This window comes from Thalassophryne amazonica, chromosome 10 (assembly GCF_902500255.1).
Source record: "Thalassophryne amazonica chromosome 10, fThaAma1.1, whole genome shotgun sequence".
Lineage (NCBI taxonomy): Eukaryota > Metazoa > Chordata > Actinopteri > Batrachoidiformes > Batrachoididae > Thalassophryne > Thalassophryne amazonica.
Window position 1 is genome coordinate 31,151,234 of NC_047112.1, and position 27,102 is coordinate 31,178,335.

The window sequence follows — 27,102 nt, forward strand, 5'->3', positions numbered from 1 at the left end:
TAGTAATGAAAGAAAAGAGACAAGCATTGATATGTGGCGAACAATTCTGTTTATGTATGCAGGTGTGGGAGCTCAGTGACATCGACAGAGATGGAATGTTGGACAAAGATGAATTTGCTGTGGTAAGAACTTAGCAAATAACACAAAAATTGACCTTCAAGGTAGGGATGGGGCCGAGCTGAAACTGGACGTAATTCACGTATCAGAAAACACCGATCCAACCCGCAACATTTTCCGATACCGGAGAAGAGCCACTGTGAATCCTCTCGACTGCTGTTGTTTGCTCTCTGCTTGTTTACTGCTGAGCGGGAGGAGGGGAGGAGGGGAGGGGGCGGTTTTTGAAGCCGAGCTGTTTGAGAGAGCTCTCTTCCACAGTGCTCTAGCTGCGGTTAGCGGCAAATTTCTGCTCTGCTCGTGGGTTCAAATTTTCTGTTTGTTGAGCACGGATTTTCCGAAAGATTAATTGAATTGTTGCTGAAAATGTGTGCTAAAAAGTTAGCCGCTTCACTGTCCCGAGGTTGTAAAATGCCAGCTCAGCATGCAGCCGAGGAAGACAGCGAACAGAGATTCTGTCCGCTGAAAAGGAAAAAGTCTCCATTAAAATTCTGCGCATGAGTGTTGGTGATCATATGTTTATTTTACAGTTGAAAGGCTTTGTGTTTCCCAAAAGTTCGAAGTTTGCGCAGCACGAATAGCGAGACAGGAAGAAAAAGAGAGAGAGACGGAGGGAGAGAGAAAGCGAGCAAGCAAGAGACAGACAAACATGGAGACAGGCAGAGAGAGAGAGAAACAGGCAGGGAGAGAGAGTGCTGTCTTTTCTCTTCAAGTCTATAAAAATAAGGCTATAAAAGTCTGTAAAAAATAAAAGTACTTAATTCTTTCACCAAAACATAAAATCTAGGGTTTCATCTTAGATACACCTTCTGGCAAATGTAGCTAAACTTTCAAGTCTCCTTTTTTAGAAAACCCTCAAATAAAATCAACAACAATAATGATGATAATAATAATAATATTAAAGCAAACAGCTCTGGTATTGGATCGGAAAAGTATCGGCAGATATCCAAATTCAGGTATCGGGATCTGATTGGAAGTGAAAAATTGTGGATCGGTGCATCCGTACTTCAAGGTTGTGAATACAGTCATGCCATCATTTTTAGCTCATGCTGTTTTCAAATGCTTGCTTTGTATGTCCATAAATTGATAGTGTTGTGTATCTGCTTGTGTTGACAACATATAACTACATGGTTATATGTAAATGTTTGTAAGCTCTTACAGACTGTGAAGATGACATCTGCACATCTGCGGGGAGCATATTGTTAGGTGGAAAATCTAAATCAGGAGACCCGGAGATGTGACACCTGATTAACTCTGCAGCTGTTTATTGGTAATGATCTTTTATCTTTGATTTTTACTGCCCTCTTCCAGGCCATGTATCTGGTGTACAGAGCCCTGGAGGGGGAGCCTGTTCCCATGTCTCTGCCACCTCCCCTGGTTCCACCCTCCAAGAGGAAGAAACCCTCAGTACCTCCTGTGATGCCCTTATTACCCTCACCCCCTTCTGCCAAAGACAGTCGCTCCTCCCATGCTGGCTCTAAGACTATGCCTCACCCTCCTAAACCTGCCCCAGTTCCTGTCCCAACACCAGCAGCTGCCCCTGTGAGTACAGTACCAGTCGCCCCTTTGTTAAAGCTTTTATTTATTTGGAACCTATATGATTACATTAGTAAAACAATTATTTGAAATTGGTTAGTTCAGAGTGTTTAGTTAAATAAAATGAATTAAGGTAAGAGGAAGTACAAAGGTAAGTGAAGTTTAATTATGTGTTGTCACTGGCCTAGATTGTAAAAAGTTTCAAAGATATTAAAGCAAATGAGGGAGTTCTTTGAAATTATTTTTCTCCCTCGCAGTGGGTGGTGTCTCCAGCAGACAAAGCCAAGTATGATGAACTGTTTAACAAAACAGACAGTGACATGGATGGGCTGGTGTCTGGACCAGAGGTCAGAGATATCTTTCTCAAGACCGGCCTGCCTTCTGCAACACTTGCGCGTATCTGGTAAGGAGAAAATTTACAAAAAACAAAACAAAAAAACCCAACATTTCTTAGTTTTTATTTTTAATATTTTTTGCAAATTAAACAAACGCTTTTTTCATGTTGTCATTATGGGGTGTTGTGAATAGAATTTTGAGGGGAATAATGAATTTACTCCATTTAAAATGAGGCTGTTGCATAACAAAATGTAGAAAAAGTGAAGTGCTGTGAATACTTGCATTGTACAATCTATGTGGCTCTTGGAATGCAAGTGTTACTTCGATCTATTGTAGCTTTTAATTAACTATTCAGTTAATGTGATCCTCTGAACTCTTGGCTCCGTGAACTGTTGCTCAAAGCAGTCATGCCCCTAATTATGCTTAACTTTATGGCTTAAAACCTCTGAAATTAAGAAGTTTGAAGTCTGCCCCTGTGCAGTTGTCATGGAAGGGAAAACTATCTATTGAGACCAAAACCATGTCACAACTGCTTGATGCCTGTCACTGTCAACAAACCACCTCCTTTACCAGAGTCAGGCTCTATGTAGCAACAAATTGCTGAGGTTGAGGAGAAAAAAATCAGATGCACCATTATAATTAAAATGTGACATTGTGAGCTTAAAATAACATAGTATGTTGTAATTTTTGTATTAATCACAAAGCTACTTGAACTTAAAACAAGAAAAATGGGAATAATTGCATTGCAGGTTGATTTAAGGTGTGCAGCCTTAAATTTTCTGCTTGTGCTCCTAAAATTTTCAGTAAGGGGCCACAGTGCTCCTAGTTTAAAAAAACAAAAACAAAGCTTAGTCTGGTCCCCTGTGTAGTACTTGACTGCATCACATCACAGCACAAGACTATATTCATCGTGGATTAGCTTTTGTCTGCTTGACTGTCCAGTCCCATTTATGAGCTTCCAGGAAGTTGAATGCGCTTGATCATGCTATTAAAAGTAGTCTGTGCCTGAGGTGTAAATCATTACTCTCTTATGCATTGTGCATGTGTTTTGGTCTCAGGGAGCTTTGTGACATTGGAGATGTTGGAAAACTAACTCGAGAGCAGTTTGCCCTGGCGCTTCATCTGATAAACCAGAAGCTGACCAAAGGCATGGATCCGCCCCAGAGCCTCTCCCTAGAGATGATCCCACCTTCTGACAGACAAAGTATCAAACAGGTAAGTTGCACTTAGAATAGTGCTCTGCACATGTTTTATTGTTAGCTCATGATTTGCTTAATGCATACGTCACTCATTGCATCTGGTGCTACGACAAACGTGTTGCAGTGTAGAGTCTTTCACACCGTGCATGTAAACATGGCGCGCATCACTGTAAAACCCATTATTTTCAATGAAAAGCTTTGCGCAAACAACGCAGCACAATCCATAGAAACCAAGCTTGCGCGATGCTACGTTGTCAGGGCACACCAGGGCTTGACATCAAAGTTCAATCCAGCTTGTGCCGCTGCGCGCTATGACATATCCTCGCGTGTCCAATAGAGACGTTGCATCAGGCCAAAACACTGAAGACAGAGTGCACGTGGACGTTCAAGACATTGTTCAGAAGAACAGCGTAGTTTGATTAAACAGTTGATTGGAGAGGGGGAAACTTATATGCAGGTTCAAAAAATTATAGGCTGTTCATCTACAATGATCTCCAATGCTTTAAAATGGACAAAAAACCAGAGACGCGTGGAAGAAAATGGAAAACAACCATCAAAATGGATAGAAGAATAACCAGAATGGCAAAGGCTCACCCATTGATCAGCTCCAGGATGGTCAAAGACAGTCTGGAGTTACCTGTAAGTGCTGTGACAGTTAGAAGACGCCTGTGTGAAGCTAATTTATTTGCAAGAATTCCCCGCAAAGTCCCTCTGTTAAATAAAAGACGTGCAGAAGAGGTTACAATTTGCCAAAGAGGAATATATTTTGTGGACTGATGAGAATAAAATTGTTCTTTTTGGGTCCAAGGGCCGCAGACAGTTTGTGAGATGACCCCCAAACTCTGAATTCAAGCCACAGTTCACAGTGAAGACAGTGAAGCATGGTGGTGCAAGCATCATTATATGGGCATGTTTCTCCTACTATGGTGTTGGGCCTATATATCGCATACCAGGTGTCATGGATCAGTTTGGATATGTCAGAATACTTGAAGAGGACATGCCCTTGAAATGGGTGTTTCAACAAGACAATGACCCCAAGCACACTAGTAAACCAGCAAAATCTTGGTTCCAAACCAACAAAATTAATGCCTCACAGATGTGAAGAAATCATGAAAAACTGTGGTTATACAACTAAATACTAGTTTAGTGATTCACAGGATTGCTTAAAAAGCAGTTTGAACATAATAGTTTTGAGTTTGTAGCGTCAACAACAGATGCTACTATTATTGTGAACACCCCCTTTTCTGCTTTTTTTTTTTACTAATAGCCCAATTTCATAGCTTTAAGAGTGTGCATATCATGAATGCTTGGTCTTGTTGGATTTGTGAGAATCTACTGAATCTACTGGTACCTTGTTTCCCATGTAACAATAAGAAATATATTCAAAACCTGGATTAATCTTTTTAGTCACATAGCACTATTATTCTGAACACTAGTGTGTGTGTGTGTCTCTCTCTCTCTTTCATATATATATATATATATATATATATATATATATATATATACACTCAACAAAAATATAAACGCAACACTTTTGATTTTGCTCCCATTTTGTATGAGATGAACTCAAAGATCTAAAACTTTTTCCACATACACAATATCATCATTTCCCTCAAATATTGTTCACAAACCAGTCTAAATCTGTGTCAGTGAGCACTTCTCCTTTGCTGAGATAATCCATCCCACCTCACAGGTGTGCCATATCAAGATGCTGATTAGACACCATGATTAGTGCACAGGTGTGCCTTAGACTGTCCACAATAAAAGGCCACTCTGAAAGGTGCAGTTTTGTTTTATTGGGGGGGGGATACCAGTCAGTATCTGGTGTGACCACCATTTGCCTCCTGCAGTGCAACACATCTCCTTCGCATAGAGTTGATCAGGTTGTCAGTTGTGGCCTGTGGAATGTTGGTCCACTCCTCTTCAATGGCTGTGCGAAGTTGCTGGATATTGGCAAGGAACTGGTACACGCTGTCGTATACGCCGGTCCAGAGCATCCCAAACATGCTCAATGGGTGACATGTCCGGTGAGTATGCCGGCCATGCAAGAACTGGGACATTTTCAGCTTCCAAGAATTGTGTACAGATCCTTGCAACATGGGGCCGTGCTTTATCCTGCTGCAACATGAGGTGATGTTCTTGGATGTATGGCACAACAGTGGGCCTCAGGATCTCGTCACGGTATCTCTGTGCATTCAAAATGCCATCAATAAAATGCACCTGTGTTCTTCGTCCATAACAGACGCCTGCCCATACCATAACCCCACCGCCACCATGGGCCACTCGATCCGCAACATTGACATCAGAAAACCGCTCACCCACAGGACGCCACACACGTTGTCTGCCATCTGCCCTGGACAGTGTGAACCGGGATTCATCTGTGAAGAGAACACCTCTCCAACGTGCCAAACGCCAGCGAATGTGAGCATTTGCCCACTCAAGTCGGTTACGACGAAGAACTGGAGTCAGGTCAAGAACCCGATGAGGATGACGAGCATGCAGATGAGCATCCCTGAGACGGTTTCTGACAGTTTGTGCAGAGTGGCCTTTTATTGTGGGCAGTCTAAGGCACACCTGTGCACTAATCATGGTGTCTAATCAGCATCTTGGTATGGCACACCTGTGAGGTGGGATGGATTATCTCAGCAAAGGAGAAGTGCTCACTATCACAGATTTAGACTGTCCACAATAAAAGGCCACTCTGAAAGGTGCAGTTTTGTTTTATTGGGGGGGATACCAGTCAGTATCTGGTGTGACCACCATTTGCCTCATGCAGTGCTACACATCTCCTTCGCATCATCCATGAAGAGAACACCTCTCCAACGTGCCAAACGCCAGCGAATGTGAGCATTTGCCCACTCAAGTCGGTTACGACGACGAACTGGAGTCAGGTCGAGACCCCGATGAGGACGACGAGCATGCAGATGAGCTTCCCTGAGACAGTTTCTGACAGTTTGTGCAGAAATTCTTTGGTTATGCAAACCGATTGTTTCAGCAGCTGTCCGAGTGGCTGGTCTCAGACGATCTTGGAGGTGAACATGCTGGATGTGGAGGTCCTGGGCTGGTGTGGTTACACGTGGTCTGCGGTTGTGAGGCTGGTTGGATGTACTGCCAAATTCTCTGAAACGCCTTTGGAGACGGCTTATGGTAGAGAAATGAACATTCAATACACGAGCAACAGCTCTGGTTGACATTCCTGCTGTCAGCATGCCAATTGCACGCTCCCTCAAATCTTGCGACATCTGTGGCATTGTGCTGTGTGATAAAACTGCACCTTTCAGAGTGGCCTTTTATTGTGGGCAGTCTAAGGCACACCTGTGCACTAATCATGGTGTCTAATCAGCATCTTGATATGGCACACCTGTGAGGTGGGATGAATTATCTCAGCAAAGGAGAAGTGCTCACTATCACAGATTTAGATGGTTTGTGAACAATATTTGAGGGAAATGGTGATATTGTGTATGTGGAAAAAGTTTTAGATCTTTGAGTTCATCTCATACAAAATGGGAGCAAAACCAAAAGTGTTGCGTTTATGTTTTTGTTGAGTGTGTGTGTGTGTGTGTATATATATATATATATATACACACATTCGCACACCTATGGACAATTCAAAAATCCCAATCCACCTAACCTGCATGTTTTGGATGTAGGAGGACACTGGAGCACCTGAAGGAAACCCACGCAAACATGGGGAGAACATGCAAACTCCACACAGAAAGGCCACAGGCGGGAATTGAACCCATGACCTTCTTGCTGTGAGGCAACAGTGTTAACCACTAAGGCTTGGTTCACATGGCAGGATAATTAGGCTGATATCGGACCCGATCTTCCCCTTCCGACAATCTTAAGGATGCCCCGGCAATCGTGATGCCACTAAAGATAATGTTATCAGATATTCCTGTCGTGTGTGGCGTGTTAAGAGCGCTCTGATCTGATCAGAAGGATGTCAGGAACGCTCCGATCGCAAATTGGGGATATTCAACATGTTGGATTTTTTTGACCCGATATTGCAGCGTGTGTTGTGTCCTCTGACCAAAACGAGCACTCAGCCTGCTGAATGTGATGTGCAGCCAATCATCAGAAAGTGAGGTGATGGATGTACGGAGCGGAAAATAAAATCAAAACAGCTGTTCTGACTTACCAGAAAGTCCGGCGGTCGCGCTGTCTCCACGTCTTTTAAAGAACGCCTTTTCTTTTTCTTTTTGTATTTTTTTTTTTCCCCCCTCTGTTTTAAATAGTCCACAAAGTATCTCCGTTTGTTTACTCTGAAGTCACGTTTAATCTTGAGAGATTTTGCAAGGTTTCCTGTCTGAGCTGGGAATGTTCGTGTGTGAAATGTGTTCGTGTGGAGTGTTGTTGTCCTTACTGTGTTGCTGAACACCACACACTGTACGACGAAACCTGTTAGAGCTATGATTTTTTATTTTCACGTGTGTGGTCTCTCAGGTTTTGGAAACTTAAAGATAATTTTAAAATCCTGTCGTGTGAACCAGGCTTAAGCTCTCCAGTTACCGGGTGTAGTTAGATTTTTTTTTTTAAATTTTTTTTTTTTATTATTATTATGAACGGGACAGGCGGAAGTGACTTAGCATCTGTGACTGAAGCCCATGTCCAGCCTGCAGATGCCAGTTTCCGAGTGTCTATTTGTCTCAGAAATCATAGCTAGCTATCAGCCTGATGCTGTGAAATATTTGTGTTGCCAAAAGTGAGAAATAAAGGCCAAGTTGGAGTATGAAGCTGTAACGTGCACACCTGTGTGTCTGCACTCCACACATCAGAGTTAACCAGACCGATAAACCCAGTTGCCAGCTACAATAAGCCACGGCTGTGTGAGAATATTCAGCATATAAACCAGAGATCTCTACCACGGTTCAGAGCTAAAGCCTGGAAGGAGGTAACAATATGTATAATGTGTTGCAAATCTACGTCCCAACAGCCAGGGGCTGTGAGCATGGACCGGGCCGCCGGTCCACCCGCCCTCGACCGCCACCCAATCCTCTCTGCACCCGACCCCCATGGCTCCCTCTGCAGGTGGTGAACCCACAGGAGGGCGGGCCCACGTTGCTCTTTCGGGCTGAGCCCGGCCGGGCCCCATGGGCTAAGGCCTGACCACCAGACGCTCGCGCGTGAGCCCCAACCCCAGGCCTGGCTGCAGGGTGGGGCCTCGGCTCTGCCATACTGGGCGACGTCTCGGTCCTTGATTTTTTTTTTTTTTTTTTTTTTTTTTTTTTTTTTTTTTTTTTTTTTTTTTTTTTTTTACTGGTCATGGAGGTTCTGAACTGCCCTTAGTCTGACCCGTCACCTAGGACCTGTTTGCCTTGGGAGACCCTACAAGGAGCACAAAGCCCCCGACAACATAGCTCCTAGGATCATCCGGGTTCAGCCTCCCCGGTAAGGTCTATTCCAGAGTACTGGAGAGGGGAATTCGACCGATGGTCGAACCTCGGATTCAGGAGGAGCAGTGTGGTTTTCGTCCTGGTCGCAGCACACTGGACCAGCTCTACACGCTCCATCGGGTGCTCGAGGGTTCATGGGAGTTCGCCCAACCAGTCCACATGTGTTTTGTGGATCTGGAGAAGGCGTTCGACCGTGTCCCTCGGGGCACCCTGTGGGGAGTGCTCCGGGAGTATGGGGTCCGGGGTCCTTTGCTAAGGGCTTTCCGGTCCCTGTACGACTGCAGCAGGAGCTTGGTTCGCATTGCCAGTAGTAAGTCAATCCTGTTTCCAGTGCACGTTGACCTCTGCCAGGGCTGCCTTTGTCACCGGTTCTGTTCATTATTTTTATGGACTGAATTTCTAGGCGCAGCCAGGGTGTAGAGGGGGTCCGGTTTTGGAACCACAGAATCTCGTCTCCGCTGTTTGCGGACGATGTGGTTCTGTTGGCTTCATCAAATCAGGACCTTCAGCATGCACTGTGGCAGTTTGCAGCCGAGTGTGAAGCGTCCGGGATGAAAATCAGCACCTCCAAATCCGAGGCCATGGTTCTCGACCGGAAAAAGGTGCTTTGCCATCTTCAGGTCAGTGGAGTGTCCTTGCCTCAAGTGGAGGAGTTTAAGTATCTCGGGGTCTTGTTCATGAGTGAGGGACGGATGGAGCGTGAGATCGATAGACGGATCAGTGCAGCATCTGCAGTGATGCGGTCGCTGTATCGGACTGTTGTGGTGAAGAGAGAGCTGAGTAGGGGGGCAAAGTTCTCGATTTACCGATCGATCTACATTCCGATCCTCACCTATGGTCATGAGATTTGGCTCATGACCGAAAGAACGAGATCGCGAGTACAAGCGGCCGAGATGAATTTCCTCCGCAGGATGGCTGGGCGCTCCCTTAGAGATAGGGTGAGGAGCTCGGTCACTCGGGAGGAGCTCGGAGTCGAGCCGCTGCTCCTCCATGTCGAAAGGAGTCAGTTGAGGTGGCTCAGGCATCTTTTCCTGGATGCCTCGCTGGAGAGGTGTTCCGGGCACGTCCCATTGGGAGGATGCCCCGGGGAAGACCCAGGACACGCTGGAGGGACTACATCTCTCGGCTGGCTTGGGAACGCCTTGGGGTTCCCCCGAGGAGCTGGAGGAGGTGTGTGTGGATCGGGAGGTCTGGGCGGCTTTGCTTGAGCTGCTGCCCCCACGACCCGACTCCGGATAAAGCGGAAGAAAATGGATGGATGGATGGATGGATGTTGCAAATCTGATGTGCGACATGTACGAGGTCTATTAGAAGAGTATCTGACCTTATTATTTTTTTCAAAAAACATATGGATTTGAATCACGTGTGATTACATCAGACATGCTTGAACCCTCGTGGGCATGCAAGAGTTTTTTCACGCCTGTTGGTTACGTCATTCGCCTGTGGGCAGTCTTTGAGTGAGGAGTGGCCCACCGTCTCGTCGATTTTTTTTTTTTTCATTGTTTAGGAATGGCTCAGAGACTGCTGCTTTGTTTGATCAAAATTTTTTCAAAACTGTAAGGCACAACTGAGTGGACACCATTCGATAAATTCAGCTGGTTTTCGGTAAAAATTTTAACAGCTGATGAGAGATTTTGGTCTGGTAGTGTCGCCGTAAGGACGGCCCACGGTGCCTGACGGCGATCTGCGCTTCGAGGCGGTAGCGTCTCGCCGTTTCAAGTTGAAAACTTCCACATTTCAGGCTCTGTTGACCCAGTAAGTCGTCAGAGAACAGAGAACTTTCAGAAGAAGTCGGCATGAGGAGATTATTCGGACATTCCATTGTTAACGGACATTTTGTAATGAAAGAACGTGCGGGCAGAGTCGCATGTGGGGCCGGACCCGACCGCGCGGGGTCGTGACAGGAAAAATACCTCCGTTAGAAACCTTAACGGGCAAGTTGGAACATGCCCAAGCTGTTAAACAATTTCTCAGTTACTCACTTGTTGAAAGCCATCAAAAGCCGCCTGAATTTTACAAATGGTTTTCAACATGGAGGTGTTTTTCCTGTCGCGGCGCACACAGATTCACCGAGTCGTCACGGAAACGACTCGGCGAATTTGCGCGCATGTCTTTCATTAAACAATGTCCTTAAACAGTGGAATGTCCGCATAAAGTCCTCATGCCGACCTCTTCTGAATCTTCTCTGTTCTCTCACGACATCCTGGGTCAACAGAGCCTTAAATTAGGATGTTTTTAGGTCGAAACAGGCCGACGACGGCGCCTGGAAGCGCTGCATGACGTCCCGCTCCGTGGGAAGTCCTTACAGCGACAGAAACACCCCATAATCTCTCATCAGCCATTAAACTTTTCACCGAAAACCAGCTGAATTTCTCGAATAGTGTCCACTCGGATATTCCTCACAGGTCCAGAAAAAAGTTTGATACAGCAACGCGCGCCGTCTCGAGCAGCGTGTGAAACAAAGGAATTCAGCCGAGAGGGCGGGACCACATCTCACTCGAGGCCTGCCCACAGGGAAATGATGTCACCGACACGCGTGAAAAAACTCATGCATGCGCACGAGGGTTCAAGCATGATTGGTGTAATCGCATGTCATTCAAATCCATATAGTTTTTTTTTTTTTTTTTTTTATAAAACTGCCCGTTAGTTTTATAAGATACCTCGTACACAGTTCTATATTATAGACTGACGTCTGTGTGACTTTTGGGTCATTACCAGACTCTGATGTCATGAAATCAGGGTCTGTCACACACTTGGTTTTTGTAGTATAGTATTAACGGTGTTGTTGCAATTGACTTTGCGCCGTGAGCTGTTAACAGCCAGCTGTAAATAGGTTGTCTCTGTTGTTTTCACACCAAATAGCATATAGCAAAATGGATAACAGGATTTTGGGACCGTAAAGACGACTTGCGACTTAGACGAATTGATTCCACAGTGAAGAATTGTCTCAGGTGGGATTGGCTTGAACGTGTTGTGCAAACCAAGCTATCAAGAAGTGAGGACAGTGTTCATTGCATCCTTGGTGAATGTTTTCGCAAGATTGATGTGCCTAGAAGAGTGTTGTGCATTTTCTGCCAGGATTCCATTAGTTACACTTCACGTGGCGTGAAATCATTGGAAAGTCATGTCATTAGCAGTAAACATTGTAAAGTGATAAAGACCAGACAAACAAATTACACGCTGCCCAGTTCTAGCAAATCCTCAACAGCATCGTATGGTGTCCATCCGCTTTTCAAAGACTAGACCAGAGAAAGAAGAAATTAAATAAACTTCCACTCATCACTTGAGCTGTACATTTGTATATCTCATGTTTTTGGCAGGAAACTACATTTTTGGTCAAATTTATCATCTTAAACTTGTTGCTTGTACTGCTTTAACATGTATACACGTTGGTGGTCTTGAAGACATTGTACTACCGAGCAACATGGCAGGGACAGTCCTGAATATGAATGAGATGACTGTGTAGGATCTGTAGAGCACTGTTGAAATGGAGATTTGTTAATGAACATCCAGGAAATTTACACTTTAAGCATGTAATGAAGCAGATAAACACAGTTTCTTCTCTTTACCTGTGTGCAACACGAAGTGCAGCTGTAGCTTGTCAATCAGACATTTCTAAAGTTCTCACCTTTTAAAGTTGCAAACCATTTATGACTTATTATAAAGACTAGGGATGTCCCGATCCGATCACGTGATCTGAAATCGGGCCCGATCACGTGTTTTCAGACTTGATCAAAATCGGACGTTGCATCCCGATTAGGAATCCGATATAGATTTTATCCTCATTATTTTGATCAGCGCTATTTCAGGCTCATTATTGCAGATTAATGGGCCTTTCACGCGTCAGAGGCGTGAGACGCGTTGCTTTAGAGGCGTCGCTTTAGCTCGGCTTTTGACGCGACACTTCTGACGGGAGTGCGCAGTGACGCTTGTTGGCAGGCTGACGCGGTCAAAGTTCAACCCAGTCTTTTTTTTTTTTTAATTGAACAAAAGAAAAAACATAAGTTCAACCGGACATTCTCGCACACGCGTGCGTCTGAAACCGATTCCAGAGGAGAAAAGGGAACAAGAGTTGCTAAGTGAATTTGGGAAGAAGAGATGGCATTGTAACCCAGACGGAGGTGGGGGGAGTTACGTGCGCAAAGTTTCTTTCGCAGAACTGCTGTTTGTGTGTTTACGCGCTCAGCCTGATGCCTCGATGGACTGACAAGAGGATGATGGACACTTTCCCACTGAAACTCTTGCTCAGTCATCCTTCCGTGCGCAGCAGGACCCACTGCTGACCAAGTCCGACGATCTGTCATCTGAATAACAAAAAGAAAAAAACAAATTGCCCTGTGATCGTTTGTCTGCAAAACAGTGCGAGAGATGATGTGCGCATTTAGGAGCGCGTCTTAAAGAGCTTCCGTCTTCATTCATGTTCACTGCGCTGCACTGAACTTGTTGAACACTGATAAAGCATCAGAGGGGTACACTGAGGACTGTCAGGACGCAAATGTAAGTTGTTTTTATTTTATTTATTTTTTTTAACTTTTACTTTCAAGTTGACTTTTGAACTTTCGACGCTCTGAGCTGTGACGTAGCTTCGTGCTGTCCAATAGGAACGACGCGTCAGGCCAAAAAACAGAAGACTAGTGGCAGAAACCACTGATCTGTACAAATGGTAAATGGACTGCATTTATATAGCGCTTTTCCATCTGCATCAGACGCTCAAAGCGCTTTACAATTATGCCTCACATTCACCCCAATGTCAGGGTGCTGCCATACAAGGCGCTCACTACACACCGGGAACAATAGGGGATTAAAGACCTTGCCCAAGGGCCCTTACTGATTTTTCAGTCAGGCTGGGATTTGAACCACAGATCAGTGCAGAAACCACATGTCTGAAGAAAAATCCTTGGAAATGTTTTTTGTTGTTGTTTGTTACCTCAAAATTTCTGATTACTGTTTAAAAAAGTTTAGAACACTTGTAATTAAAATAGCTAAATCAATAAATGGTTCTTTAGAAACCTTTCATCTATAAATTAAAACCACCTCTTATTTCATATTCGATAATTTCTTGTTTAACATACAGAACCTTGGACATTTATTTTTAGACAAATAAAATAACATGGAAATTTGTACATTTTTTAAGTCTGGTAGATTATTACTTGATCGTTCAAGCTACCTCAAGGAGAAGTGCACTGTTTAATTGATAAATAATAAAATAAGGTGATTAAAATGAAATTATTATATATTTAGCATTTGTTCATTGTTCATTCAGTTTTTTAAAGTGTTGGATCGGGACTCGGTATCGGCAGATACTCGAAATCAGATGAATCGGATCGGGGCCAAAAAAACCTGATCGGGACATCCCTAATAAAGACTAATCAGCATTTTTGTTGTCTGCAGAACAACTTGGCAAACCTTGCAGCTGACTTCTCTGCCATCAAGGAGCTGGACTCTCTCAGCAATGAGATTGTTGAACTCCAAAGGTAGGCTTTCATTTCTGGACTCATTAAAAGGCAGTGATGGGATTGTCCTCCTGCTGTGTTGTAACCAACTCATGTGAAGTGGCAAATAGAATGCATGTTTCTGTGTAGGCTCTCAGTTGTCCAGGTGGTTTCCATAGTAGAGAAGCTTGAATCTTCGACTGGACTGGGCTGCTTGACGCGAGGACGTTTTGCTTCAAATCGCAGAAGCTTCCTCAGCTAAAATTCTTGCTCTGGTAGTCTGACTTCTGTCTTGACTCTTGTAGAGAAGAATAAACAGAAGCCACAAAAGCTGGAGTTTTAAACCTAACCAGACCCCTCCTACCGAGAGGCAGACTGCTATAGGCTAGTGACTAAACAATAGCTCTAATTAGCAACTGTTGTGCTCTAGTTAGCACCCTCCTAATGACAGGGTAGCTGTCCCTCCTAATGATGGGACGGACGCCTCTCCTGATGGCTCCCTTGACGACTCTCCTGATGACGTGAATGACTCATTACCATGAACAAAACACTGAAACTGCTTCAACCTGAGTACCCCATTGTAAACAGGGGACAAAACGTGTCTCAGACCCCCTCCCCGGTTAAGGCTGGGTTTCAACTGTTTAACATAGAATGCCTCCTTGACCCCTCTCTCAAACCATTTCTTCTCTCTGGCTAAGATTTTAACTTCCTTGTCCTCAAACGTGTGGTTAGTGTCTTTAAGGTGGAGATGAACTGCAGACTGAGGTCCACTGGCGCCCTCTCCTCGCCAGTGGACCTTATACCAGCACCGTGTGATTAACTTCGATCATGGACAGACTGGGGAGAGCTGACATTTGCTGTTTGGTAGGCTTATGTATTTTGGATCAAGGATTAACGCCGCCTAAACGGAACATTAATAGGACTAATATTTTTGGACAAAAGTACAGATATTAGCTAATAACACTGAACAATGGATGTTGATAATTACATTCTGGACTCACGTGCCATTCCAGCAGGGGGCAGTAACGTGCATGCATAATTTTATTTAGTAAGTTTGCCGGAGAATCGACGCAGCAGTGGCGGTATTGCATTCGTTCTGCTGTGCTGTTGTGATGAAATCTACTGGTCTGTCTTCATTCCTACTCTCAGCTATGGTCATGAGAGTTGGGTCATGACCGAAAGAACTAGATCACCAGTACAAGTGGCCGAAATGGGCTTCCCTAGGAGGGTGGCTGGCGTCTCCCTTGGAGATAGGGCGAGAAGCTCGGTCATCCGTGGGGAGCTCAGAGTCGAGCCGCTGTTCCTTTGCATTGAAAGGAGCCAACTGAGGTGGTTCGGGCACCTGTTAAGGATGCCCCCTGGGCGCCTCCCTAGGGAGGTGTTCCAGGCACGTCCATCGGCGAGGAGAGCCCGGGGAAGATCCAGGACCAGGTGGAGAGATTATATCTCCACACTGGTGTGGGAACGCCTCTGGATCCCCCAGTCAGAGGTGGTCAATGGATAACAGAAGAAAGTGAAAACGCTGATTTCCGTTATGGTCCATTTAAAAATCAAATGACAAAATAGAAGTAATAATAATACTGATGATGATGGTGATGATAATAATAGTGTGTATATGATAACAAGAACCTAAACAATTTATAAATACATTAAGAGTAAATTAACATTACAAAATGACTTAATTAACATGAAATAAAAGGGTTGATTTCTTAAAACTGTTGTGGTCTAAGGTTCTAAAAACATTCTGGACTCGCGCTGTTCCAACTCATTATAGAAACTTTGCACAATTTATTACCATCCTTGAAAAATGTCAGCCATTTATTTTATAAACACTACCCAAACTAGAGCCCGTGCTCGGATCTGATATAAAATAGACAGATATGACATGCTTCATCAAGAAACATAAAAATGTCAATGTCTGTAATAATTAAAAATAATATGGAAGGTTAATAAGTATTTACTTTGTTAGATTAAGATATCTTGTGAATACTGAATTACTGAATTTCGTAGTGGCCGCCCGCTGCCACAAAATTATTGGTGCCGCTGATTCAGTCGAACAGATACACATTACAGCCGGTCCCTCTGAAACATACACAGGTACTTTTTCTGTTGTTTTCTTTAAGAAAGTAGTCGTCAATATTGAAACAAATGTGGAAACAAAATATTTAGCAGAAATAAATGTCAGTTCACCCAGCATGCTTTTCACTATGAAACAGTATTTGTTTCTGACAGCATCAGTCTTGCTCTGTTTCATAAGCACGCTGCAATAACACACAATGGGGGCAAGCTGCTGCTCATAAAAAAAAAAATCCTTCAATTTTCTGGATCTGACTGTAATCTGTGGAATGAAATACCCTCCTTTTTTCCACACTGATTGTGTCCACATGCTGAACATGAACTCACCATGTGGTGTTCGAGCCTTAAGGTTTACAGAATGTTAAAGAACAGGATTAATGATTTTCTTGTGACACTAAATACAGAAAATCTTTGTCCACCAATACAACACTTCACGTGATCTAATGAGGTCAGTTGCATGACATTTATTTTATGGATTACCCTGTCATTAAAGTCACAATGAAGGCTGTTTGTGGCACACATACCCCTGCCAAGGCCCCAGAGTTCCCTTTTTAAAATTTAATATAGAAACTAAATTCCAATCTTTTGTCTATTGTGGTGTTCCACCCCTGTGGGGACATAACGTTTTGTCCGTTAGATCTCACCTGTTATCTGGTCGCAGACCAAAATATACTGATGGACAGACATTTGTGCAATCCTGAACAATAATGCTGTGTTCACACTTACTTTACTTTACTTTTAAAGAGATATACTTTTTTTTATTTATTTTTTTTTATTCAGCACACAAAATATTCAAATAGAAAAAATGAACAATTCCACAAACTCATAAACAAAACTAGTGAGTCCGAAAGGGTGTGGGTTGAAGCAAAGCTTATCAGCGCCCACCCCTGCTAGTACATGTCTATCAATTCTAATCAGTCATATTTACATAAATACAAATTCACTACTACATGTCAACACAGACATACACATCAATATACTATTCACTTATATTTATATAGTACCAGATCATAAGAAAGTCAACTCAAGGCACTTTACGCAAGTAAGGACTAACCTTACCAACCCCCAGAGCAAGCACTAGGCAACTGTGGTGAGGAAAAACTCCCTATAAGGAAGAAACCTCAAGCAGACCAGGCTCTTGGGGTTACCCTTTGCTTGAGCCGTGCCATATATACCTATATACATACATATATACTTTACACACACACACACACACACACATATATATATACACCTTACATCTTCAACTTATTTTCATTTATATAGCACCAAATCACAACAGGGTTGCCTCAAAGCGCTTCACACAGGTCAGGTCTAACCTTACCAACCCCCAGAGCAACAGTGGTAAGGAATAAGCACGTACGTAAGCATGTACGTATGTACGAATACGTACGCATAAATGTATTCAAATTTACAATAAGTCCCACTTATAAATTGAACATTCCCTATAAATCAAATTATATTTGCTTCTTTATGATACCTAGACATGATGTTCTTTTTGAGTAGTTTTACCTATGTACGTATGTACGTAGTTTTACTATAGTTTCTTAAATCTTAGTAAGGTACCACTCATTCTAACCTCTGTTGAACATTCGTTCCATTTCTTCACCCCAACCACACACACACAAAAACCCTTTACATTTGTTCTTACTGGTGGTTTCATAAAAATTGCACAGCCTCTTAAACTATAACTGGATTCCCTCAATCTGAACAGACTCTGGACATGTCTCGGTAAGGCTTGGTTTTTTTGCTCGAAACAAAGTTTGAATTGTAATGTAATCGACCAAATCTATGAATTTTAATAAATATAAAGACACAAATAGAGAATGAGTTGGTTCACGATAATGTTTAGTGCAGATGATTCGTATGGCTCGTTTTTGCATAAGGAATATTGGATTGGTGTTTGATTTGTAAGTGTTTCCCCACGACTCAACACAATATGTCATATATGGTACCATCAGAGAATGATATAAAGTAAGTAACGCTTCTTGTGGCAGTATGTCTTTGGCTTTATACAAAATGGCTATAGTTTTTGACAATTTTGATTTGACATAATTTATATGTGGTTTCCAGTTAAGTTTATTATCAATTATAACACATAGAAATTTATTCTCTGTTACTAACTCAATTTCCTTACTGTTTATAGTTAAATTTTTACATTTGGGTGCCTGTTTATTTCCAAATATAATACATTTGGTTTTCCCAAGGTTGAGTGACACCTTATTAGCATCAAACCAAACCTTAAATTTTTCCAGTTCTTTCTCCACTATGTCCAGAAGCTGTTCAAGATTTTCACAGCTACAAAACACAGTTGTATCATCCGCAAAAAGGACACATCTCAGTGAACTCGACACCCAACTTATATCATTTATATAGAGTATAAACAACAAAGGACCCAGCACTGAGCCCTGCGGCACCCCACGTGTGACTTTCCTGAGTTCAGAATTTGTATTATTGAATTGAACATACTGAAATCTGCCTTGTAAATAACTAGTTATCCATTCATATGCCAGACCTCTGATTCCGTATTTCTGCAGTTTAGTTAATAGTATTCCATGGTTAATTGTGTCAAACGCTTTCTGTAAATAAAAAACAAAACAAAAAAAAAACACCTACTGTGTATTGTTTATTGTCAATTGCAGTTGCTATACTTTCCACAAAGTCCATCAAAGCCTGTGATGTAGTTCGAGACCTCCTGAATCCATATTGTTCTTCACAAATGATGTTATGCTTCAGTAAATAATCATTTAATCTTTTAGCAAATATTTTTTCCAAAATTTTGGAAAATTGTGGCAGGAGTGATATAGGTCTATAATTAGAACATGTGTGTTTGTCACCAGTTTTAAACAGAGGAATTACTTTGGCTATTTTCATTTGAGAAGGAAATTTACCAGGACTTAGTGACATATTGTCACTAAGTACTGGTAAATAACTACAGAGTATAAAACTACAGAGTCTGACAAACAATGTCGGACTCTGTAGTTTTCTCTGGGCCCCTCCCCAATCGGACCGGGAGTGACATGTTTAGCCGCATGTTCTTCTTGAATTGCTGGCTGTCTGAGTGGTGTCCAAAAAATGAGGTGGGCTTCATAGATAATTGGCAAAGCTTCTGGGAAAAACCTGGTCTTGTTAGGAGAGACGGCGTCCATCCCACTTTGGATGGAGCAGCTCTCATTTCTAGAAATCTGGCCAATTTTATTAAATCCATCCCCTCATTACCCCATCCCCGTAGAGACGGTGTCTGCTCCCAGACCACCAATAACCAGCAAAAATCTATTTAAGCATAAAAATTCAAAAATAAAAAATAATATAGCACCTTCAACTGCACCACAGACTAAAACAGTTAAATGTGGTCTATTAAACATTAGGTCTCTCTCTTCTAAGTCCCTGTTAGTAAATGATATAATAATTGATCAACATATTGATTGATTCTGCCTTACAGAGGCCTGGTTACAGCAGGATGAATATGTTAGTTTAAATGAGTCAACATCCCCGAGTCACACTAACTGCCAGAACGCTCGTAGCACGGGCCGAGGCGGAGGATTAGCAGCAATCTTTCACTCCAGCTTATTAATGAATCAAAAACCCAGACAGAGCTTTAATTCATTTGAAAGCTTGACTCTTAGTCTTGTCCATCCAAATTGGAAGTCCCAAAAAACAGTTTTATTTGTTGTTATCTGTCGTCCACCTGGTCGTTACTGTGAGTTTCTCTGTGAATTTTCAGACCTTTTGTCTGACTTAGTGCTTAGCTCAGATAAGATATTTATAGTGGATGATTTTAACATCCACACAGATGCTGAGAATGACAGTCTCAACACTGCATTTAATCTATTATTAGACTCAATTGGCTTTGCTCAAAATGTAAATGAGTCCACCCACCACTTTAATCATACCTTAGATCTTCTTCTGACTTATTTTATGGAAATTGAAGACTTAACAGTATTCCCTGAAAACCCCCTTCTGTCTGATCATTTCTTAACATTTACATTTACTCTGATGGACTACCCAGCAGTGGAGAATAAGTTTCATTACAGTAGAAGTCTTTCAGAAAGCGCTGTAACTAGGTTTAAGGATATGATTCCTTCTTTATGTTCTCCAATGCCATATACCAACACAGGGCAGAGTAGCTACCTACTTACGCAGATGATACCCAGCTTTATCTATCCATGAAGCCAGAGGACACACACCAATTAGCTAAACTGTAGGATTGTCTTACAGACATAAAGACATGGATGACCTCTAATTTCCTGCTTTTAAACTCAGATAAAACTGAAGTTATTGTACTTGGCCCCACAAATCTTAGAAACATGGTGTCTAACCAGATCCTTACTCTGGATGGCATTACCCTGACCTCTAGTAATATTGTGAGAAATCTTGGAGTCGCTTTTGATCAGGATATGTCCTTCAGTGCGCATATTAAGCAAATATGTAGGACTGCTTTTTTGCATTTGTGCAATATCTCTAAAATTAGACAGGTCTTGTCTCAGAGTGATGCTGAAAAACTAATTCATGCATTTATTTCCTCTAGGCTGGACTATTGTAATTCATTATTATCAGGTTGTCCTAAAAGTTCCCTGAAAAGCCTTCAGTTAATTCAAAATGCTGCAGCTAGAGTACTGACGGGGACTAGAAGGAGAGAGCATATTTCACCCATATTGGCCTCTCTTCATTGGCTTCCTGTTAATTCTAGAATAGAATTTAAAATTCTTCTTCTTACTTATAAGGTTTTGAATAATCAGGTCCCATCTTATCTTCGGGACCTCATAGTACCATATCACCCCAATAGAGCGCTTCGCTCTCAGACTGCTTACTTGTAGTTCCTAGGGTTTGTAAGAGTAGAATGGGAGGCAGAGCCTTCAGCTTTCAGGCTCCTCTCCTGTGGAACTAGCTCCCAATTCTGATCAGGGAGACAGACACCCTCTCTACTTTTAAGATTAGGCTTAAAACTTTCCTTTTTGCTAAAGCTTATAGTTAGGGCTGGATCAGGTGACCCTGAACCATCCCTTAGTTATACTGCTATAGACTTAGACTGCTGGGGGGTTCCCATGATGCACTGAGTATTTCTTTTTATTCACCTCTTTTTGCTCTGTATGCACCACTCTGCATTTAATCATTAGTGATTGATCTCTGCTCCCCTCCACAGCATGTCTTTTTCCTGGTTCTCTCCCTCAGCCCCAACCAGTCCCAGCAGAAGACTGCCCCTCCCTGAGCCTGGTTCTGCTGGAGGTTTCTTCCTGTTAAAAGGGAGTTTTTCCTTCCCACTGTCGCCAAGTGCTTGCTCACAGGGGGTCGTTTTGACCGTTGGGGTTTTTCCGTAATTATTGTATGGCTTTGCCTTACAATATAAAGCACCTTGGGGCAACTGTTTGTTGTGATTTGGCGCTATATAAATAAAATTGATTTGATTTGATATTGCAAATGTAATTGAACAGTTTTACTATACAATCAATAACTTTTTTTTAATAAAGCCATATCCAAATGATTAAAATCAGTCGATTTCTTACTTTTTGAACCATGAACCAGATCAAGTATTTCCCTTTCGTGAGTACCGCCAGTGAACATTGAAACAGATTTGTTAAATGATGAATTATTTACCCAGAAGTTATTAGTTGATGAATCAATTTTACTTATCAATCGTGATGTAGTTGTTACTCTGAAAAAATGAAGGATAATCTCTAGTTACTCTATTCTTTTTTACTATTTCATTTAATATGTTCCATGTGTTTTTGATGTTATTTCTATTTTTGACAAGTAACTCACTATAATATCTTTTTTTACTGAGTCTCATGATATTGATTATATGTTTTATACTTACTTTCAGCTTCCTTAGTTTGTAGTTTTATGAATTGTTTATATAGTAAGTTTTTCTTTTTACATGCCCTCTGAAGCCCCTTAGTTATCCATGGTTTATTGCTGTATTGATTTTTGTATATTTTGTCAACAAATGGACAGTGTTTATTATACAAAAAATGGAAATGAAAGCATCATATGACCTGTCAACATCATCAACAAAAACATCTGACCAGTTCTGACTTGATAAATCCTCCCTTAAATTTTCAGTTGTTTCAGGTGTTACTTTTCTACTTATGAATTTGGTATTGCTTCGATACTTACAACAACCCTCCAATGCAAAGACTGAGTAAACTGGCAAGTGATCACTGATATCACTGACCAGTAGTCCCCCACTAAGTCATAGTGGGGGACCGACTATAGCGTTGGTTAAAATATTGTCAATGAGAGTTGTTGAGTCCATAGTTATTCTGCTAGGATGAATGATGGTTGGAAACAGTCCTAAACAGTACAAGGTGTTTATAAATGAGGTGATTTGTACATGATCTTGAGGGTTTAAAAAAATCTATATTGAAATCTCCACAGACAAAAAAATGCTTATTTCTGTTGATTTTGTTGTACATTCCTAAGATAACGTCTTCAAAGGTGTCAATATTTGTTCCAGGAGCACTGTAAATACAACTAACAACTATGTTTTTGGAGTTTATTAATGTAATTTCTACGATAACACATTCCATAATGTTGTCCACTGTAAATGACATGTTGTTAATGAGTTTACAGTTGTCATCTGACCTTACATACGTATAATGCAACGCCTCCGCCCCTTCTCGTCTGCCTATTAACCAGGAACAATTCATAACCATCAAAATATACCAGATCTTTATTATCCTCATTTAACCATGTTTCTGAAATTGCAATAACTGAAAAACTTTTTTGGATGTTTTCAAACAGTCATTAATAGTGGACAGATTACAAGAAAGACTTCTGCTGTTGAAATGTATAATTGAAAAATTTTCATCATTGATTTTATAATTTTTGAATTATTGTTCTGTAAAATATTTGCACTGTCTCACAATATTCTCACTGAAAAAGGTATCAGGATCATTTTCAGATTCGAAGGGGCTAGCAGAATTATTATAATTAAATGTATCTAGATAGAGCTCCTGGGCAGAAATAAACAGATCATTATCCTTAGTCATTATGTCTCTCTTGGCTCCGGGTGTAGATGATGTTGATGAGTGGGTTGCTCCAGTCTGCTTCATGATGCTGTGTTGTGTTTGAGTCCTCATACCTATTGTTCATATTTGTCCAACCCCTTGATGTTCCTTATTGCCATAACTTTTGCTTGTTCTGGTGATCCGTTCAGTTTGATGAATATTTTACAGTTTGAAGTCCATGTGTGCTGGATTTTTCCCTGTTTCTTTAAGAAACGTGCTTTCCTGGCGATGTCAGCGTTCCGTTTGGTGAGATGTTCATTGATGAATACGTTTGTCCCTTTCAGTTTTCTTCCTTGTTTTAACAGTGCTGTTTTGTGATTTCTGTTGATGAATCTCATGATGGCGGTTCGTTTATCACCGTCATTTCTCCGGGGCAAAGGGTGGCATGCTTCAATGTTATTTAAATCCATTTCTATACCTTTAGATAGGAGAAAATCAGCAACCTGTTTTTCCACAGAGCTGACCTCCTGTTCACTGGGCTCCCCTCCGCTCTCATCTGTTACCACCCGTGCGTAGGACCGTGGTTTGATGTGAAGACCGGTGATGATGACATTGTTAATTCTGGTGTACTGCTCCAATTCAGCCACTCTATTTTCCAGCTGCACCAGACGCCGGTCTTTCTCAGCGTTCTGGAACCTTAATGTAACTTCACCTCCTCCACCAGATCCATGATTGATTTCTGTTGCTGCTTCGCAACAGAAATCTCCTCTGATAGAAAGTCCAGAGATTTTTTAATATCGTCACCTTCCTCCGCCATCAGAACCTTCTTAGGCCCCATGGTCGGCTTGTGGGCTGCTTGGCGATCGCCGATGTTAACAGCCTGCGTTGTTGGTCACCGGGATCGATCTGTGCTGTGCTGGTGCCGCGATGGATCCGCGGTGGCTGCACGAGGCCTCGGGGAAGCGGCACTCATGACGCGCGGCTTCAATGAATTCACCACGTTGGGTGGGCCTCGGACGTTGTTGCTGTCCAGTCGCGGGGCTAAGTTGCCGGTTGAGGTGGTATTCCCACTGTCCGGGTTGGCAAACACCGGCATGGCAGATGGCAACTGACACCACCTCTGAGGCACAACAACTCGGGTACAAACTTTTTGCAGCTCGCTCTCTGACACACAGCTCCTGACTCGACACGCAGCTGAGCTCCTGAAATGAACATGCAAGCTAAAGTGACTAATTGGGACTCCTGTCTTGTTGCGAGAAAGAAACGAGACTCGTCCTCCGTTCCTTTGCTCCAGATGCTGTGTTGCTCTCTGCTGAGTCTAGAGTCTGGTCAGAATTAATAACTTCAAAGCGAATCGCCGTTTAAATCAAATGACACATCTTTCCAAACGTTGTAATACAAACCATAAACTGCAATCGATCAAAATGTTTTTTCCTCCCAAAATGAGACATCCTGCGCTGACGTGCAGCAGCCCAAGACTCTATGGCTGCAGGACACCGGACGACACGCCAGCGACGGCGGTGACAGGTTGCCATGTAATCCCTATGGAAGGACGCGTTGTGGCGCCACAAAAGTTCAAGCCACGCAATGCGACGCGATGCGATGTACACAAATGAAACAATGCGAATGAAGCGATTGTGAGTGATTGGCACGTTTGTGGCGTGATGTCGCGGCGCCCTCCTCCCCAAGTTGAAAAATCTGAACTTTTTCATCTTGTCGTGTTGCGATGACCAAGCAGGGACTGGATATGTAGTGACGCGGAGATGTCTGGAGTTTATACTTGATGTGGACATGTCCTGTCTCTGGCAGCCAGCCTGTGAGCAGGACTTATGTCCCTTTTTCCTTTATTTCACAATTATAACAGAGTTTGAGGGGAGAGTGAGCAGCAGCACCGCAGCAGGCTTTTTTTTCCCACGTGTGCACGCGAACGAATCGGCCGTGAAGATTATTTTATTTATTAACTACACAGATGTATAATAAAACAAATGGTGACTGGTTTATAACACATAAATGACAGGGTTTGAGGGGAGAGTGAGCAGCAGCCAGTTTTTTTTTTTTTAATTGTTCAAATGTGCGCGCGCAAATGGGACAGGAGTTCCTCAAACTGGGTCCTGGAGAGGCGGAAGTACCACTGAAAGCGGCCGTTATCCAGACCCTGCTCCTGCAGCAAATGATGAATTTGTGGCGTCACGTGGCCACAAATTCGTCGTGTGAACCCGGCTCAAGCAGAGCGACACACCGGCGATGGTGCCGTGTCCATCGTCAGGCAAGGGATGCGAATTTGTGGCGTCGCATTGCATGCAGTGTGAACGAGGCATAACCCGTGTTGCTAATTGCTGGCATGTGATCTCGATCCTTGTCTTTCATATTCCACCAAGTTTTCCTTATTATTATTATTATTTTCTTTTTTATTTTAACATCTGTAATGGTAAATGCACTGTGGTGTTGACATTCATGATCACAAGGAATGATAGTGTTATAACTGATGGTCTGATTGGCCATTCAGTTGCGTTCCAGCACCGACATCTGTCAAAAATAGATCTGTTGACTATTTGCTGAGGAGTGGTTTGCCATGCTGCAAGTGTAATTTACTGCTGTGAAGCTAGTGGGAAAGGAAGCATTGACGGCATTGGTTGTTGGCATGGTGGATTAGTGGTTAGCACTGTTGCCTTATAGCAAGAAGGTTGTGGGATCACTTCACGCCTGGGCCTTTCTGTGTGGAGTTTGCATGTTCTCCCTGTGTCTGTGCGGGTCCCTCTGGATGCTCTGGTTTCCTCCCACTTCCAAAGACTAGTTTAGGTGAATTGGTGCCTCTAAATTAACTGTAGGTGTAAGGAAGACTGTTTGTCTATCTTTGGCCCTGCGATAGACTGGCACCCTGTCCAGGGTTGGACCATCTCACAGTGGAAATTTTTTTGTGAATCTGTAATTCAGATGTTTTTTGTTTTTGTTTGTTTTTTTTGTAAGAAATGGATGCTATGTGTTCCAATCCAGACACAAAAACAGACCATCCAGACTTATCAGCAAGAAGTACTAAAGACAACATCTGTCATGGTTTTGGGTTGTGGCAATCATCTTTGCTGAGACAACTGACACACAATGACAGACCCTGGAATTATGACATGGAGATTTTAGAGCAACATATACGTCCTTCAAGACAAAATGTTTTCGAGGGCCGTACCTGCATTTTTCAATTACACAATGCAAAACTACAGTTCTACATACATGACAAAGCCACGGCTATGGAAGGACAGGATACAGATACTGCTCTTGACCTCTCCCCAATAGAGAATGTGTGGACAATTTCGAAACAAAAATGTTATGACAACCTGTGCTGTTGTACTCCTTAATGCCTGATTCACATGGCAAGATTTTAAAATTGCTGGTAGGTTTTCAATACCTGAGACCCCACACATGGCGATTAAAAAAAAAAAAATCATGTAACAGTTTTGATCATACAGTATGTGGTGTGCAGCCACATGGTAAAGACAACACGCCACACACGAACAGATTTCACTCACTAACATTCCCTGGTCAGATGGGAAATCTCGCAAAACCTCTTGAAATCAAACACGACTTGGAAGTAAACAGTTTTGATCCCCTCTGTGCTTCTGTCACCTCGCTTTCTGGTTGGCTACACACCACATTCAACAGGCTGCATGCTCGTTTGTGCTCAGGGCACACCCCACATGCTGGGGCATCGAGGCCAAGACAATCCAAAATATTGAATATTCATGACTTAACGTCTCAGTGGTCCCGATGTCCTTCCAGGCAGACAAGAGCACTCTTAACACGCCACGCACAAAAGGAATATCTGATACTTTCACACCGGGTCTGCTTCGAGTTGCTTCATGTGGCGTCATGATGACACAGGAATGTCTGCGTCAGGTGCGCGCAGTAGGGGGCAGAGAGGAGGTGAGGACGCAACCTGCAGGTCCTCTGCACAGAGAAATCTGAGTGCACAGTTTGGCTGAAGCCAGACTGTGCACTCAGATTTCTCTTCTAGTTTCTATTTGTTCTTGTGCTGAACTGCAGGTCTGCGCTCTGAGTTCTGTTATAGTTTATC

General features: G+C 42.6%; 1 protein-coding gene across 5 annotated transcripts in view; it reads left to right on the forward strand.

The window, feature by feature from the left end:
• The window catches only part of eps15 (epidermal growth factor receptor pathway substrate 15), a 119,052-nt gene that overhangs the window by 27,220 nt on the left and 64,730 nt on the right, over positions 1-27,102 (forward strand). For all 5 annotated transcript variants that reach the window (XM_034179702.1, XM_034179703.1, XM_034179706.1 and 2 more), the window contains exons 8-12: positions 63-122; positions 1,426-1,656; positions 1,908-2,053; positions 3,045-3,201; positions 13,973-14,055. In XM_034179702.1, the coding sequence (XP_034035593.1) occupies positions 63-122; positions 1,426-1,656; positions 1,908-2,053; positions 3,045-3,201; positions 13,973-14,055 (677 nt within the window). The remainder of the gene's footprint in view (positions 1-62; positions 123-1,425; positions 1,657-1,907; positions 2,054-3,044; positions 3,202-13,972; positions 14,056-27,102) is intronic.